The following is an 18,763-nucleotide window of genomic DNA, read 5'->3' on the forward strand; positions in this document are numbered from 1 at the left end:
ACTAGACAGTTACTTGCTCACACAATTCGCATGTAAACAAAAATCAGTAACTTGGAAATCTCTCCCAATTTCAGAGCTTTACGCATTTGGACAGAAGGTCTGAAGTTAGAAAAACATTAAACCTGGATTTTAATACAGGTAGGTTAAATTTTTAAAGCCATTTCAAGAATCCCATACCAGCTTCAGCATTCCTTTAAGAAAGGGGTGAGCTATCAGCTTCCATGCAGAGTAAAGAAATTTCTTACAGCTACAAGCCATTCAGACTCAAGTGCACAGATGAAGTAGACCAGGTTCTTTCAGCTGCATACCAGTATTAAGATACTGGAATGCTGTTCTGAGTCTTTTCGTCACCTCCCCATAGTTACATAGGCACGTATGAGAAGTACTGAACCATACAAATGAAACCAGTCACGCATGTATGAAGGAAGGTGTAGAATACAAGTCATGTGAATGGCCCCAAGACCAGCAGGCACAAAAGCCCTAAACAAAAGGGCTAAAGGAAACTCAAGTCTTTTGTCACTAGGTAAATGTTTACAAGGGCTGCCAAGGCATTAGATTCAGGAGAAAACATTCACAAGGGGAATGGGTTCAAGATAAAACTTCAATATAGATGATTATACCAAGTACTTACAGTAACAGCGACAATCTCCACACCACCAGCAGCACTCGACAAAGGTGATGGAGTATAAGAAACCATCTCCCAGGCCTCATGACCTAAAGTGCACTAGGAGCAGTCCTCAGGCAAGTGGTAACTGTAAGATTCATTAGTTGAAGCTACTGTAGGAATAAGCACATCACAGGTTAGTCAACAGGACTGAAGGACAAATGCTTTGAACCATTCATACTCTGGGGTAGATATCTGCTCCAGAGCAGGGAGCAGAGGAAGAAAATGTTTTAAGACTGCTATGAAACGAGAGCCCACTTTGCTGCCCAAGGGTGGGGGGGAACCATCTTATTTCACACTGGAGCATAAAAGGATATATTTGTCCTTGTTTTTACTTATTTCACAAAGTAATCAAGAAAAAACACACTTTATTTCTATATCCATTTATTATTCCAGTCTGTAAAAATATAAGACTAATATACAACTACATCTAGTTTGATTTGTAAAATCATACTTCATTCAGTGAGATACCAATGTACATTATACATTAAAGTTGTAAGAAAAATACTGATATTTGACATTTTTAACAAGTTTCATTCATGTAAAAATCACATTGCAAGTAAAATTTAATTAGAAAATACATAATATTCACAAAAATACACATGTTAAAGACAGCTAGTGAGAACATTGTCCCAAATTTAATTCAGCTGTGGAAAAAAAACCATATGATTCACAGTTAGGCTTGACTTATCCAGTATCATAGCAGAACTTCAAAGTAAATGCATCTTAATTCTAGTAAGAATTTGTTCTTTTTCCTATTAAGGTGCACTTAAATCTCCCAGTTGCAAGTAAGGAATGACTTTTCCCCCCCTGTGCATGTACACAACATATATAACACTAGTCCAAGGACTTGTAAGTTTTCCATTCCATTTTGAAACAATTTGGATATTTTATAAATTAATTTATAAAATCTGGCTTGAAAATACAATTTACATATACAGGATACTTAACACACAAATTACATTAATAGCAGCATAGCATTGTCAATCATGCGTAGCATCTTCACCATCACTTTGGGATTTTTTATCTTCTTTTTTTTTTTTTAGCTGAAAGATAAAATCTCTATAAAACAGTCAAGCCTTGAAGTATTTTCTTCCAGGGAGGAAACTGTATAGATGTTAAAAATTTAGGAGGTAGTGAATGAAAGGCTAATAATATCAGTGTATTTTAAAAAACCTTAGAGTGAACCCCAGCATTGTTTTTGTATAAAATGAAGTTTAGCCACTCATAATCAACCGTTGATCATCCTGAAGTAACAATTTACAAGTATTTTGTAATTAACAGTGTATGCATTAGTAAGATATGGAAGAACTTCAGAAACTTTATGGTAACTGCAGCATTAAGCAATTAAATGCTGTGCAGTCTGTCATTGTAACTGCAAATACACACTTCAACAAAACAAAATATTTTTAGGTTTATCTTTAATGATTTTATCATGTCCCAAATGCTCGGTTTTACTACATGTTATCAAATCTCTGTAAAACAGAACATGGTGTGTGCCAAAGACACACTGGATTAATCAGTATCTCACATTTAGATTAATAGGCTTTCAGGAAAGGTCCTAAGAGAGTAATTCTCATGCAGTTTAGAGTAGGACCCTAGTTAAATTTCTACAAGTCCTTAATACTGGCATATATAGTCAAAATATTCATGCGTCTGTAAAGAGTACAGACTGGGTAGCACAGAGCTTGGCAGCACACTAACCTTGGGTGATTGTACCTAAGCAATAGGTTACCTTGCAACACTAACACTCCCAGCCTCAATCCTCCTGTGAGTTAATAGCTCAAAGCTATTACCCAAGCTACAAAATACTCATGTGCCACATTAGAGCCATAACAGCTTTCCAGTGAATGAAAGTGTTACACCTGTGTTAAGTGCACTACCAGTTCATTTTCTGTATTTGTGGTCCTCAGGTCTCTTCTCATCCAAGTGCCTTTATTCCTTTGCTTATTCAGAATACATTCAAGTAAACAAAAGGCACAGAAGTGCAAACTAGCATAATTAATGAAAGTCACCCTCCACTGATGATTTCACACAGGAAGGAAAGTCTTTTGATACAGGAAAAGACATTTCAAAGTAAACAATCTTCCTTAAATAAAGGAATTGTAGAGCAGCACTGTCAGAAAACATGTATAATTTAAAGTCTACATGCAGAATGAAGTTATTTTCCTCATTTCACACTAAGTGGGTGGAGTTACTTCATTTTTAGTAAGTATTAGCAAAGTAAGTAGAACACTTCAAAATTCTTGCTCAGATTGGAAAAGATTCCAGGGCCTCTCCATATGCACACTGAAGAAACCATAAATATATCTGACAAAGCAGAACTCTAACCTGTATTTGCAGAGGTCCCTTGTCTGTTATGGTAACTCTCCATGAATCAAAATGGGCATGAAAACCTTCCTTGTCATCTACAAGATTTTACTCCAGTGGTACTGATAGCCTGAAAATACTACTGCTCATCAGACATGAATTTCAAATCTGCATTTAGTGAAATTGAAGAGTAGTAATTTCTGAAACATTTTTGTTTACATCATTAAGGAAATCTTAAACAGTTTTAGCCTCTGATATCCTAGAAAGACTTTTACAGATACCTCAACATTAAACTTATTAGTCTCTTGTTAGTAAAGTTACCAGAGGTAGATATTTCCTCAAGATAGACTGAGGGGAAAAAAAAGAAAGGGGTTAGTCTTCTTTCCCACTCATCCTATCTCCTCATAGGGTAGAACAAGCTTCCAAGAACCTCAACTGCTGGCTCTGGTAAGCACAGTACCACAGTACAGAACCAGTAGCACCCTACTACCTCCTTAGAGGTTGACATAGACTACTGTATCGTTGGCAAGAACTTCCATCCATCCTTCTCCCCAGTCCTGTTAGTCCCCATCTCATTTTCCTGCCACAAATTATGTTTCCAGAGAAGGGTCAAGTCGGGAACTGACTGCCAAAATGGTAAAGGAGGAGATACTAAAAAGGGAAAAATAATGCTGAAAGCCTCTCCTTGTGCTTCTCCTTGTAATTGCAGCTGATCACATGCAGACTTATGCACTTGCAGTATCAGGACTTACCATTGGTGTTTTACGTATAGCAGCTTTGCACTATTCAAAACACCCAGCCAGTGGTACACAGAAAGATCAGCATTTACAGTGTAGTTCATAGTAACAAATCATTTAATATCACATGCCTCAAACAAGGTCTATTAAAAGCTTCATTCTGATTTAAAACTTTTTTTAATCTAGGGATTTAATTTACCTTTCTAGTAGAAATCCTTATGGCCTCTACTGGGACTGCGATTTTAACAAGGATTATGTTATGTTATTGCCATAGCATCAAGTTTACATTTGATTTCTTTGAAATTTACTGTGGTTGCACATTCATTTACAAAGGAACAGTCAACTTCAGAAGCCTCCACCTTCAGATCCTGGCTGCTGTCAAGTTGCTGACCACTACTACAGATGCCTATTGCTCAATGTCAGGAACTAGAACAACCACAAACATCTCTTCCCACCCCACCTCCTGCTTATTTTTCAGTTTCCTCATACACTGAGCCACACAAGCAGCTCTACCAGGTAAACAGCAGCCCGGAACAGGAATGAAGTGGCCAAAGCAGCTCCATCATACGTAAGCAGCAGATGAACATGAAACCACAGTACATGAGACAGTCAACCTCACACAATAATGGAAATTTACTTCTACAGAACCAGTAGTATTCTGCATTAAAAAGAAATATAGTACCTTTAAAAGAAAGCTCACAGACATCTCTTAGCTATCCTTCATTTTCAATTTAAATTCTCCTCATTCGACTTCAGTCACTTCTCAGTTATCTTCCATCTTTGCGAAGTATTTACACTGAAGTGCACAATTAACTGAAGTTAGTCAACTTACATAATTTTGAACTTCTTGTATTTACTTTTTTCCCCTCCTTTTACTCCAACTGCAGCGCTCGATAGAGGGAGAGGTATCAAATGTATTACATCTTAAGCCAAATCAAAACATGTATGGCATCTTTAATACATAGTACACCAGTGTAATTTCACAGTGTTATAATTGTTCCATCTTCTTCTAACGACTTATGATCTGAATCTTGTACTTCATGTTCCATGCTAATGCTGCCTGCTGAATGATTCAAATTCATCTCAGTGGAAGGAAGAAATCCATTCTGTGTCAGTTCATGAAGGAGTTCAGTTTGTGCCAATGATTCCAGGCTTTCGCTAGTAGGTGTAGCTTTTGGAATCTGCTGTGGCTCACCACTGTCTTCAATAATAATGTCCTCTTCATCGCTCTCCTCTTCCCCTTGCAAGAAATTTGCTAAAATATTTGGTGTGCTGCTTGGAAGGCTGGATTCAGTGGACTGGCCAGAGCTGCCAGAAGTCCGACTGTTCCTCACAACATTATTTCTCTGGTTTGCTGGTCTTACTGTAATGATCAGGTTTCGGCTGTTTGCAATCATCATGTCTGTAACCTGATCAAGGCTTTTTCCTGAAACCTCTATTCCATTCACCTCCAGTACTTCATCATTGACAGCCAGTAAGCCTGTGCTTTGAGCCAGACCTCCAGGGACAAGCCTAGATATGAAAATCCCTGGCACTTTCTCTAATCCATGTGGTGTTACTCTGACACTAGAGCCATCTCGTATATAGAATCCAAGGGGTTTGTCAGTCCCGTATTTGTAAAGTCGCACCCTGCGATGGGTTTCAGGAAGAATATCTACATCTATAATGGAAGACACTGGTCTGAAGTCCTGTGGCATGCTAATGACAATGTGTGGTCTCTTCTTGTGATTATCCGGACGTAACACATTTGATAGAACATTTTTCTTCCTCGTCAGAGTATCTGTACCAAAGGCACTGTAGTCTGCATCTTCTGTAAGACACAGTACATTGGTAATTAGGTCACTTTATATGTGGTCCATATCACATTGCTATCATGTTTTAGGTTATCCAGGCTCCTGGCTTACTACATTAGAAACTTGTCTCTCTACACATGAAACAAAAGCTTTAACGTTAAGACATTCAAAGTTTGTAATACTTTTGGTTTCCTTCTACCAAACTAGAGATAGTACAGCAAACCCCTAAAGCAAGTTAGTAGCAACAGAGACACAAAGAACTAGAGCTGCTTTAGAGGAAGGTTAGAACAGAATGGGTACATTCCTAGAAACATTTTAATTTTACTCAGAGTAATTTCACTGGTTAGTTTTCCCTCCTTGGGCTTCAGATCATTGGAAAAGGAAGAATGAAAAAGGGAAAGCAGCCAGCGTGCCTATTATTGCCTGGCTCCTGGAAGTTGGCCAAGTGACCTGGATTCAAACTCCAGAAAGCTTGTTCCATTCTGCACCCTCCTCCCTGCCCCCATGCACTGTAGGTAAAATGGCTGAGGAGCAGAAACAAAGAGATCTCGCACACAAATACTCCAAGCCAAGCTGTTCATAAAGCAATGCTGGAACTGTCACAATGTGATACAGAAGTATGCAAATGGCTGAGAGTTTTAAAAAAGAAAACATGCAAGTCATACCAATACTTCTCATTGAAGAGGAAATGTTCTATGGAAGCAATTCTGCTGTCTGAAATGCCTATTAACCAAAGCAAGCTTCATTTTTTCTTCTTAATATGTTATAACTCTCCAAAAACAAGGACCCAAAACACATCCAGGCCCAAGTTTCCTTGGATTGACACTTTTATTTTTGCAATGCTGTATAGATTTACTGCTGTGGATAAAATAAGCAGAACTGCTTTGGTCTAACCCTGCGACTCAGAGAAATTGGGATTTCTTTGTATTATCACATTAAAATGCCATTGGTTCAGCCAAGAAAGTAAAAGACACTATACATTTCAATGTGTGAACTGAAATAACTATGGAAATGCTACCCTAGTGTGACATTTCAGGAGAATTGTCAATTGCTGCTGAAAAAAGTACACAGTGAGAGCTGGTAAGTCAGATTTCTTTTCCCCTAGGCTAAAATGAAGATATACAGACATGCACCAGTTATATCTGGACTCTTCTGATGCTTTAAGCAAAAGAGAACAAAGAAAGAAGTTCAGAAGTTAGTGAAGTCTAACGCTATTTCAGCATGTCATACTAACTCCTCCTTTCCCCAGACACTGGGACTGCTGAAAACTAGAAGTTTTTTTAAGAATGATTGCTCTACTAAGGCAGACTTGGACTTGGTCTTCTGAAAGAAACTAATCTAAATTAGCCCACAAAAAAAACCACACACGGATTTATCATAAGCTTCCACCTTGTATCTACACAAAAATAATCACATAGTTCATCAATGTGGTTTAAAAATTATGTCCTGATAGCGGCCTCAGCTACACTATTGTTTTTCTTTGCTTAAAAACAACAATCACACCTTAAGGAAGGCAAAGCTGTTTGCTAAAGACAGACCATCTTTAGCATTAAAGGTTATAAATAAGGTTGTTAAATAACCTAAGACACAAACAGGAATTATTTCTGAAGGTAGCTAAGTCTATACAGCCATACCCTGGAGTCACTTTTGTGACAACATCAGCTCCTTTGGGAGGGCATGGATGCTTCTCTGGACTATTACAGCCACCCTGCAGAGTTAATTTCTACTTGTTTCTCAGATGTGGCCACCTTTTCATCCAGGGTGGTGTTTCTGCAAGCCCTACTCAATGAGCAAAGGCAGCACTAACACAAATTGTTTCATGTGTTATGTTAGATACCCTACTGCTCTCACTTCATGTGCAGCACTCACAGCACTGCAGGGATGTTTCTTTCCCACTTCATCCATAAGACAGCCTCTGCAAAGCTGCTTCCCTGCTGCCTTGGGATCAGCAGGTAAAAACAAAGCTACATGAAGGAGTGGGCTAGCAAGCACAATAAGAAGTTTAAGACAACAGCAGGGTCCTGCACATGGGATAACCAAAGAGTCCAGTACAGGCTGGGTATCCTGGTGGACATGCTGAACACGATTCCGCAGTGCACTGCCACAGCAAAGGCAAAGTGAATCCTGAAGCTGCATCCGCAGGGGCATTACTAACAGAGACAGAGATGTGACCAACCCCCTGCTCAGCACTTGTCAGGCTGCACATGCAGTAACTGTGTCCAGTTCTGGTCCTCCCATGTCAATGAAGATGTGGAGAGACTGGAGAGGATCCAAATGAAGACCATGAAGATGATCAAACTGTTCTACGAGGAAAGCCTGAAGGAGTCTCTTGTATTTCAGTGTTTAAAGGATGTCTTTCAAAAGAATGGGGGTTTATTTGGCTGTCCTTTTGTTTTCTTTATCCCCCCCCCCAGTGAGATCAATCACTAGAACAACCTCCGTGGGGACACAGGGAGTCCCCATCACTAGAGATTTTCAAGATTCAACTGGACAGGACACTAGTTAATCTCATCCAAGGCCCTTTCCAACCTGGGCTATTCTATGAACTGTACAAAGAAGAGCAGGAAAATAGAAGCAAACAGAATAATCTACACTAGCTATACTTGAGAACATTAAATGATTTTTATTTCTTTTTTTTTTTTTAGTTGATTTGGGATCCTGAAAGGTTCTCTCAGAAAATGGAATTACTGTTGATCGTCAGAAAGACAGGCAAAAAGAAAAGGAAATGTAAATTAAGGTTAAACTAAAGCAGCATTAGGTCTCAGTATCAACCAAGGCTTTAGAAATAGCCTAAAATCTGTTCTTCAGATGCCTAAGAATGTCAAATCAGTTGTGTTGAAGAGTGGGTTGATTAAAAACCAATCCAACCACCCAAGCTGAAAGTGTGTAACAGGTAGACTATGGCTGATGTGTAAAACTGCCAAAAATACAAACTCACCATTTACTCTCAAATGCATTTGGGGATATCTAAGTGAAGATCAGCTGTTACAAGCCCTGTGTTGCATCACTGAGCACTAACAGGGCTGTTTTTCCAGACAACATGGAACAATTTTTTTAATGTTTGCTTAAAATTTATGATCAAAGGAAAAAGTGTGGGAAGTTTTGCCCTTATCTCCACTGACAACCCATCCAACCAGTTTCAAGTTAGACATCTGGTTGTTACATTGGGAGGATTTTTGCAATTCAATGAGTTGCAATAGCTCCTCTTCTCTGGAACTACAATTGCTTGCAAAACAACTTGGAAAGGGCCATTGTGAAGAAGATACTAGACAGAAGGGTCTTACTTCAAATCTCTCACTGCTGAATACAAAGTAATATGACACTAAAAATGATGATATAGGTGGAGATTTTAGACAAACAGAGGACAATGGTGACTCAAATATTAAAATTCAGAATGTTAATGAGTGGAAAGGGGTGTTTTTGGGTTTTTTTTTGTGTCATGGATTTCCCCTTCCCCCCAGCAGCTGCATCTCAGTAATCTCAAAAACTAGGTAAAAATCTCTGGTTTCTTGTGCAGTGCATGCTTCAGTAGTGTAAATCTCATACTTCAGAACTCCGGTTTTAGGGCTGCACAATCTATATTAAATTCAACAAGACTAGATTAAAACATTCCAAGGACCAGGAAGACACTACATGGATGAGACATGTCATTTCGCCTCATTTCAAAAGCTTCACTTCGTTTTTGGTTTGTAGCAGTGACACATTTCTAAGCATTTAACACCAGGTTGCTCCAGAAGAGCTCTGTGCTGTGGGAAGTTCTCCAATAAGCCATGACTAAGCTGGAAGTATTTCAACTGATTAGTTCCACATTGTTCAGACCTTAAGCCATACCACAGTGGGTTTTTTAGACTAAGCTCATCTGAAGAAAATAGGAAAATTGCACATGCACCATTTATCCATTTTGGAGTGCAAGCTGATAATGAAAGATCTGGGATATGGGCATTAACATGTAACCTGTGAAGCAGCCATGGTGGATGGGGCTTGGAGCAATGTGGTCTAGTGGAAGGTGTCCCTTCCCTTTGCAGGGGGTTGGAACCAGATCATCTTTAAGGTCCCTTCCAGCCTAAACCATTCTATGATTCTACTGCTTTTAATACAAGTATTGGTTGAAAATCAGAAAAGTGTATTAAAACACTGTCAGCATCGATTTACAATGTTGTTCTGCACGCACAGGTTCCAACATTAAAAAGGTATTTATTTTTAGGTTTTTCCCTCCTTAAATTTCAAGTGCACCAAATCAGATTCTTGTCAAAGAATCCGAGTATCTGAGATTTTATACACTGTCATATCAAAAGTATATCATTATTTGACATTCCCAGCTTGCCACAGCAGCTTCACCTTCATAGCAGGCCATATAGCAGGATCTCTCTTCCTGCCACTCAGGTCTTCTGTGCCTACATGCTAAGTGTGGTGTGTACCAGATCTACAAACATGTACATGTTTATTATATACACATCCAAGAAGTAGATTTATTGTGTCCTGCAAATGATCACAGAAAGTTTGTGCTCTTTACCCAACAGTAAGAGCTATTCACAACTTCCTTCCACAACAAGGAATGAGAGTTCACAGAAAGCAGCACCCAGCTTGTCCTCCCACAACTATCAGCTGATAAGGCTTAAAACTTTTGTCCAAATCAAGTTTTTCCACAGTCAGTAGAGAAACTACTCTCAGTTGCAAGAGGACTGGCTTTTCAAAGATTATATAAATATACCTGTATGTGAAAGAACAGATTGGAATGTGCTTTTTAAACAAAAACTGAGATCACAAAAAAAACATTTATGAGAGAAAAGGACTTTAGAAATCTCTTTCAGAAGACTAATGTACAATCAAAAATACTTAACTCTGAGCTGGTGCTTTTGTTTTTAGAAACTTACTTAAATTACATGACACACTGTTGAACTAAAAGTATCCCAAACTTGCAGGCCATAGGTCAAAACATTTCAGTAACTACAAAGCAGCAGAGGGGAGGGGTTTTTTTCATTGTAATTAGTCTTAGTAGTCTAAAACTAGCACAGACCTTAACACAGTTAAAGTGACATAACTTGTGGGGAAAGGAAATAGTGAAAGGTTGATGAAAACTCATCTCCAAACCTCAGCCAAGCAGCGTGACTCTGTTTAACCTCTCTTCACTGCTAAGCAAGTGCTCGAAAGCAGGATTCTGCAGTACAAAGGCATCTTTGTTCTGGCACTACCTAATCAGTTTAAAGCTGCAGAGGAAAATATTTTGGCATAAAGCCAGAGGACAAGGTGTTAACTACAGATAGTGTTAAGGAGAATGTCCACATAGTGCAAGAATGAGTTTTTCCTCTGCAGTTTCAAACTCAAGGTGGCACAATCTGTATATACTCATTACACGGTGTTTAAAAACAAAAGCCCACAAATGCCAAATCTGGTTTCAATTCAGCATTGTTCAAGACAGATTTTAACACATTTTCCTGATCTGTCTGCAAGCAACACAGAGCTACCCACACAAGTTACATTTGCAGAACCCCCAAATAATTAGTAAATTTGAATATACATGCAATTTAGCATTTTTAAAATAAGCCCAAATTTATCATGTCTTGTATCAAGTCACAAGTTATAACAAAACATGGATCTAGGAAGTGATGTACGTTTTTTGGAAGAGGACTCAGAATAGGGAGTATTTTCTATAAAGAGCTGTTTAAAAACCAACTTCTTTTAATTTTCACTAAAATAAAACCTCTCAGTGAAAAGTCTACCTCAAAAGGCACAAATTAATTAACCAAAGAATCCCGTTTTTACTATAAATAACCATATAAATGCACGACTTGCAAGAGCTCTAGACTGTAATAACTTGCATGTGAGTTTGAAGGATGTTATAATCAAATACACCTTCTGTTATCATCTCTATTATTCTTGTATTTACAATGCAAAGTCCCCCACGTTGAACTGCCCTTCAGGGTTTGTGTGGACTGTGTCCACCTCCACCCTCCCCATTTGATCTTCAGGAAGATTTTTCTCACAGACTGAGCGACTCCTATACATCTGGATTTAATTATGATACATCAGTTTAACCTTTACATTCCAGATGTCAGCAGTACCTGTTAATCTGTTAGACTGCAGAAAGAAATTCTGATAAGGGAACTGTTTTCCAGCAGGTAACAGCCACTCTTAACTTGCGCAATATCAAGCTCCAGTTTAGATTCAGCACTGAAGCAGTTTAAAATGTTTTAAAAGAATCTGGCTAAATACAATTAGAAGAGTCTAAGGGGAATAATGTGACTTCATTTAATTACAGGATCTCTAAGTTTCTTACTACATTAAGCAATACACAAATGCTTGGGACATCTTCTGGCTTTAATAAATTAGAAGTCAAAACAGAACAGAAAAGGGTGCTTACTCTGACATAATTTCTGACATTTTAGAGTCACATTATCATAACTGTCAGTTGTTAATAAATGCAAAAGCATCTTGTTGCTTCCCTTTCAACCCCTTAAGGTATTCTTGGATGCAACAAGAAGCTAATACTATTTACTAGATTTTATTGTGGTCTTCTCATACCTTATGTTAGCTTTCCACAAATTCCATCTAGCTCCTAAATTGATAAGATAATGCAATAGAATGTCATCTTTTAAGACAGTAAAAACCCTCTCTCTTTTCCCACAGTGGCTTTTTATCAAAGATCTTAAATTCCCAACTATTATAGCTGGAAATACAAAAAAGGACAAAGTCCCATTAGAAAAAGCCCAGAAATTTTTCATATTGAAGAGAATGCAGGAAAGACACAAGAAGGCTTGCAGGTAGAAGAGTACCTGGTTATAGTTCCAAAACACCACAGATCAAAGCAGCCCCATAAATATACAATCAATAGCAGGTATTTGTTCAGATATTTGATTTTCAGTTTCAGAGGTACGGCCAGTAAAGATCTATGCAGTTGAATGAATTAACCATACCTAAACAAATCAGGCTGCACAAATTCCAATATATCTCTAACCCCTGCAATGCAGCTTTAGAGGCAAATTATCACAAATAAAACACAGAATTAAGTTATTTCCTTATTTTCCATCAAACAAACCTCTGTTCTGTATCATGCAAAGATGCTAAATGAAACTAAAGCTTCAATCAACAGAACGATCAAAGCAGTCACAACTAATTCAGAACAGAGTACAGTGCTGGAGGTGCTGGACTCAGGTGCCAGACCGAGCTCTTCATTCCCTGTAACTCCACATTCAGAAAGCTCTGGTGTCAAAGGGAAGGTTATGACAACTGATACTTTCTACACAGCTTTTCCCGATAGTGAATTCTAGGCATGATAAACTTAAGTGGGTTAATCTTATTTCTAGTTCTATGCATTACTAATCACTTCTATTACCAAGTCCTCGCACCCAAGTATTAAAGAGTAATCCATCATACCTTAAATAAGGGTGCAGGGAAGGTACAAGGTGTTAGAAATGTAACACTAGTAACAGTCAGCATTAAACATGTAACACTAGTAACAACCTAAAAACATATGGTGTTAAAATACAAACTCAATAATCCCACTTTGACAAAGTGGCTTATCTGTTCTCGTCATATGGTTACTGTAAGATTAAATGGAATCATAGGCCCTTTCTGCCTTCAGGTGCTATTAAAACAGTTAATTCCTCTGGCAACTTAGGACTGAAAACATAAGTGTTGCTATACCACACAATCCTCAATACAAACAAATACATTTTGCCAGCAAAACAGCAGCTGGCAAGCAGCCACACTGCTTTTGAATATTGTTTTTGTGTCAGGCTGCTGTGGATCTTCATTTTTTGGAGTGGGAAAGCTGATAAAAGCTTTTGATGCCCAATTATTTTCTAAGGAAAGTAAGTCCAGCTTAGCAACAGTCAGAAACAGTGCACATCTTCATAACACAGCTAAGGAAGAAGCAGCCTGCTATTCAAAGAGGAGTTGACTGGCTTATTCTAATAGGAACTGCATACAAATGTTCACATATGTACATATAATATATGCACACTCACACCTGTATGCAAGTCAGCAGAAAACCAAGAAATGCAGAAATCAGAATTTCTTGACTTCTCTGTATTAAAACAATTTCAAATCAACATCACTAGATTTTCCCCTTGCCCTTCACATGATCTCCTGGACAAGAACAAATACAACTTCAAATCTGGTGGGTTTTCCTTCATGAAAAAAAGTAGATGCTAGAAAAAGACATTGAGAACTTTGTGCCTAGAGGACATGCTATTTTTAAAGGCAGACCAACAAACTGAGCACACTCACATTTGAGGTTTGCTAATTGAAATAAGCTTGTCATTTTGAAGGTCTCGGAATGTTTTATTAGAAAAGTATGACAAGAGTAGCATATTAAACTTAGCCTTTAATTTATACTGACATTTAATACCTCATAATAAAACTTTCAAGATTCCTTTCTATCCTGTAATTCTCATCTGATCAAGATTATAATTTTAAGTGAAAGGCATTCAACATACAGAACAAAAAGCCCTAGAGTTTTCAAGTTTATTTTCATTTGTTTGTATGGAACTAAAAAGAAGCATTTGCTAGAGATTTAACTTGACTTTAATGGAACTAAATACAAGAAAAAAGCACAAAGTATAAATAGGTTGCCTGAGGAAGCTCTTGCAAAACAGATGAGTTGTGAATACCTTTCACGATCCATAATTATTATGGAATTTAACATGATGAAATAGGACTGAAGGTTTTTTCCTCCACAAGTCACACTGGTTACTGTATAACTGGAGAAACAGATGATTCACTGGCTTCACGTGCACTTACCTTTTCTCTGAATGAAAATCCTGAGTAGGGGATTAGCTGTGGAAACTGCTTTGTGATAGTTGTCATCATTATTGATAGGCAGCAGGTCTCCATGAATGTCCGTGTATCCTACCAGAACATCGACATTTGGTATCTTGTGCACATGCTGCAATAATCCATAGAACTCCTCAAACTTTCCAGGTTTGGATCTCTCCAGAGAAAATCGTCGGAATTCTGCTCCAAACTACCACAAAATATATTGTACATCATTAATATGGAAAAGTAACATTCTCAAGCAATAGAATTATTTGAATGTTGAACTAGAAATTATATGGAACTAAAAATGCACTAAAGACAGCAACCAACAATTTTGAAGTGACAAAAAAGGTCAGTATAAACTGGCTTTTGATGTTTGGTTCCTCCCCCCCATTCCCAGTAATAACTTTTTCATCTTGATAAAAGAATTCACTAATACAGCAGTTTAGCATTAAGGTGACAAACTAGTGCCAAGAATAACTGCAGATTCTCACATGCTTATGGAACAGCCACGTTCTCAGTAAGAGACAGAACTCATACCCAGCACTGACGTTGGTGGCTCAAAATCAAGATTATGATTAACCTCCTACAGTATGTGACTACCTGGAATTTTCTTCAAAGAAATCTCACTGCACTTCAGAACAGTATGTATAAATTGTTGTACAGCTATGGTTGACTTATGCAACTGAGAAGCTTTCAGATTCCCAGTTGTTTGGATAAGAAATGTAAAAGCCACTTTGGCCTGAGAATACAAAATATGTCTGCTGCTTTTCAGTACCAACTCTGTGCAGTAAAGCTGTGATGAGCTGATCTCAAATCAATTCTGCTCTTACCTAAAAAGAGACAGAAAGGAGGCAACCAGCCACTATCCTTAAAAGGACTCAGATCTGCCTACATGATGAAGACTCTTGACTGCAGAGTCTTATAAAGTGTGATTGCATCCAGATTCAGATTTGATAAAAATAAAAACTCAAAACCAAATCACTGACACTGGACTTTCAGAGGCAGGATTTGCATTTAGTCAGTATGATCATTCAAGAAAACACCCAGCTCCCCAGTCCATGTGAAATCCTAAATCACCTGTAAAACAAACACTTTGATTCAGTGGCGGTAGGCATAACACTAAACTAGGTGCAAGCGAGAAAGCAAGCATCTGATGTAGACTAGATATACTGGAGTTTTAATATGCATAACTAGTAAAATTATAGTGTTCTACCTAATACTGGCAGGACTTAAAGCAAATAGAATATGGGATAAAAATTACCCCAAACACTCCATGTCAGGTACACACAACATACCAAAATGCTAAAATTGATAGTAGCAGTCAGCTTAGTAAAAGCAGACTAACTGGTATATGAATTAGAAGGGTAATAAGCTGATCATTAGAAAACAGAAAAACAAAAGTCAGACAGTAGCATTTTTTTGTAAACTCTATTACTGACCTACAGTGAAAAGACTTTTAAGTAATGACTTTAGCAAGTTTAGTTTTAAACAGAAGGGCACATGGAACAAAATACTGACTGCAAGTTTGAGCCTCAGTATCACATACTTGGGTATACATTACACACCACAGATATGAAGGTGCATGTTACCAAGCCTCCACCAACTTTTACCTCACTTTTGATAACAACCTTTTAGAGCAAAAACAAAAGCTTTAGAGGTCTCACATACAAATAAAGGCATGAAAATAAGGAGACAAGGATGCCATTGTTAGCACATTAACACCATGCTAACTCCAACAGCACAGTAGAACAAGCTACACCCACCCCACCTTCCTCACAAAATTTCAAATAAAGCAATTATGTTGGAACATTCCTCTTCTAGAAATACTCCACTACAGTAACATTAACTAACAATAAGGCAGCAGGGATGATTCATACCCATGAACAAGAAAAGCAAAGCAAAGGCTACAGGAGGAACTCTCATCATGTCAGAAGCAGCATACTTAATCATGACGTAAGTGAAAGACTTTATCCTGTGCTTCTCAAATCTTCAACTATGTGAAGTATGAATGCCACAGGAATTGCCCATGCACTGCATCAATTGAAATTGTTTGGCTTCCAAAGACTACACAGTTTAAACATAATTCAGTAATAAAAGTCTAAAAAGCCAACAAGCCCATTTGCAGTTTGGAGTAAATATTAACTCCCCTTCAGCAAGCATGCAAAGGGCCACATTTTCAAACATGAGTTTTTTTTCCTCATTATTTTACACATAGTTGGTGCAAAGACCAAGAGACTAATAACCTATCACTTCCTAACACGGTATGCCATATGCTCAATACTACTATAAAGCAGATAAAAGACAAAAGTAAAACTATTTTACAATCCATTTTAACCCCCTGAAATGTTTTAATTTGATATCTAATGGTGCACTCCATCCCATTCCAGGCTGCACTTAGGAGAGATGAGAGATTGGAAAAGTAGCTTAAGAGAAGGCTTCTTACCACCTGAGCTTTTTACAAACACACACTGTTACACTGTTAAATCAACTGGGAAAACACAGCACAAGCCACGTCAGTAGACTAGGAAATTACTAGAGTAAGACTTGAGAGACATCTTTAAGTCACTGCAAAACCACAGACTGCTCCTATGCTGTAAGCCTCCATCAACAACAGAACATGAACTACAGTAACCATCTGTTTTATCAGTATATTAGATTTCATTCTGAAAAGAAAATTATTCAAAGTCCTAAGAGAGAGCACAGGGAAAACCTGAATTTTGTATCTAGAGAGCTAGAAGTTTATCTGGGGGCTTTCATATTGCCACTGGGAACTCTAGCTTGGGGTATAAAAGTTTATTTTCTATGCAAGAAAAAGGGCTAACTGAAATTAATATACTGTGGGGATTCCTGATGGGAAGTTTAGCCCAGTTGCCAAGTTGAATAAGCCAAACTAACAGAAGAAATTTGCTCATATAACTGCAAGTACAGCCAGGCTGTGCTGGCACAGCTTTGTCAGCTGGGCAGGATTATTGATCTGCAATATCTAAATACAGAGCTATACCTCACTCACAAGCACTCAAACACTAGACCACTCCACAGTAATGGTCCCCTTCACCTCCCACACAAGTAAGGAAGAAGCTTTTCTTCCTTCTCTTTAGAATAGATTATTTCCATAAATGGAAGAGAACTCCTATGCTATATTAAATCAAGGTGCTGTTAAATAATGCATTAGTGACAAGTAGTTCTAGGAATGCCTTGAGACCTGCTACTTAATACGCACTTGAGAGAATTCTTATTAGTACTCCTACACATCTCCATACAAACACCAAAAAACACATCACATAGGTGATCTCTAGATATAGTTTAAATTAAGGAAAACACAATGGAGGAACAGTAAGCCTAGTCTGGGGCTGAGGAAACAAGCATTTTGTTTGTAAGCACATTGTAGCGATTGTTTTCAGCCTTGTAAGAGCACAGATAAAAGACTTCCCCAACCACAGTAACAGCTATGCTTAACTAGTATTTGGCATACCAGGCAGACCTGTGCTTTCTGGTTTTGACCATGTGAAAAGTTAAGACTTGAAAGAAGTCATCCTCATTTAAGCTACAGAGACAAACCATACATTTTCTAGAAGTTTCAGCACTGTAGCAGGCTATCCTTAAGAACACACACACAAGTCTTGACCACTCCACCTCTACCATAGCTGCTGTAACACTTGACTGGCAGGAAAGGAAGATACAGGATACAGACAGGCTGCAAACGAGTTTAAAATAAAAGCAAACAGGACATATATTTTTCTGCCAATGGAACAAAAACAATCCCTACACCCATGTAGGTGCAATTACAATCTGTCTAGACAATGAAAAAGGGGCTTTAACTCAAGCTACCCAGATTTAGCTAATGGCTTGACATTCCACCTAATACTGCACATCCAACACTTTTACAACTATTAATTGCAGAATATCAATAAAATATGACAAATATAAACCAGAAAATTAAAAAAAAATCTCTCAGAACAAAGTTTTGCCAAAAGACTTTGCCCAACGAGCACATGAGCAATTAACAACAGGAAGAATGGATGCAGATACACCCGTGAGAGTATTTACACAACTGTGCAAAGCTCTGACCACAGAAACTCTTGTATAAGCCAGAACATACCGATACACACACATGAAACAATTGCCAGTGTCAAATCCTCAGATAGCCTCTAAAAGACGGCAAGCTCTGTTTTAAAATAAGTTAGTCAGGGCTTACCTCTACCAAGTAACGCAAGTTATAAGAACATGCTCTACCCCACAAAAAAAAAAGGCACGAAAACAGACACCAAGTTAAATAATAAAAAAGAAGTATAGAAACAGCCCCTAAGTTAGTAGGGGCTTTCTCTAATTCAGACAACAGGTTTAGAGCTTGTGAATTACGACTCTTAAGACCTCTTCTGGCCCAGCTATGCCAAACTTTCCTCAGCCAGCTACTTCTCTGAATCCTTTTCAGTCCATGCAGAAACGAAGGGTGCGACTCCACCAACGTGCTTTTTAAAAACACCCCAAAATCGCTTATT

At 38.0% G+C, this 18,763-nt stretch overlaps 1 protein-coding gene across 2 annotated transcripts in view; it reads right to left on the reverse strand.

Moving 5' to 3' along the window:
* The window catches only part of PARD6B (par-6 family cell polarity regulator beta), a 94,471-nt gene that overhangs the window by 75,059 nt on the left and 649 nt on the right, over nt 1-18,763 (reverse strand). Inside the window, exons 2-3 of one of the 2 annotated variants that reach the window (XM_005146708.3) lie at nt 14,247-14,469; nt 1,016-5,521 (exon numbers count right to left, since the gene is read on the reverse strand). The exons of the other annotated variant lie outside the window; for it this stretch is intronic. Of the exons in view, the coding sequence (XP_005146765.2) occupies nt 4,692-5,521; nt 14,247-14,469 (1,053 nt within the window). The 3' untranslated portion in view covers nt 1,016-4,691. Of the gene's footprint in view, nt 1-1,015; nt 5,522-14,246; nt 14,470-18,763 lie in introns of those variants that run through there. 2 annotated transcript variants of the gene reach the window in all.

The sequence above is a fragment of the Melopsittacus undulatus genome, chromosome 10 (assembly GCF_012275295.1).
Source record: "Melopsittacus undulatus isolate bMelUnd1 chromosome 10, bMelUnd1.mat.Z, whole genome shotgun sequence".
In the NCBI taxonomy this organism is placed as follows: domain Eukaryota; kingdom Metazoa; phylum Chordata; class Aves; order Psittaciformes; family Psittaculidae; genus Melopsittacus; species Melopsittacus undulatus.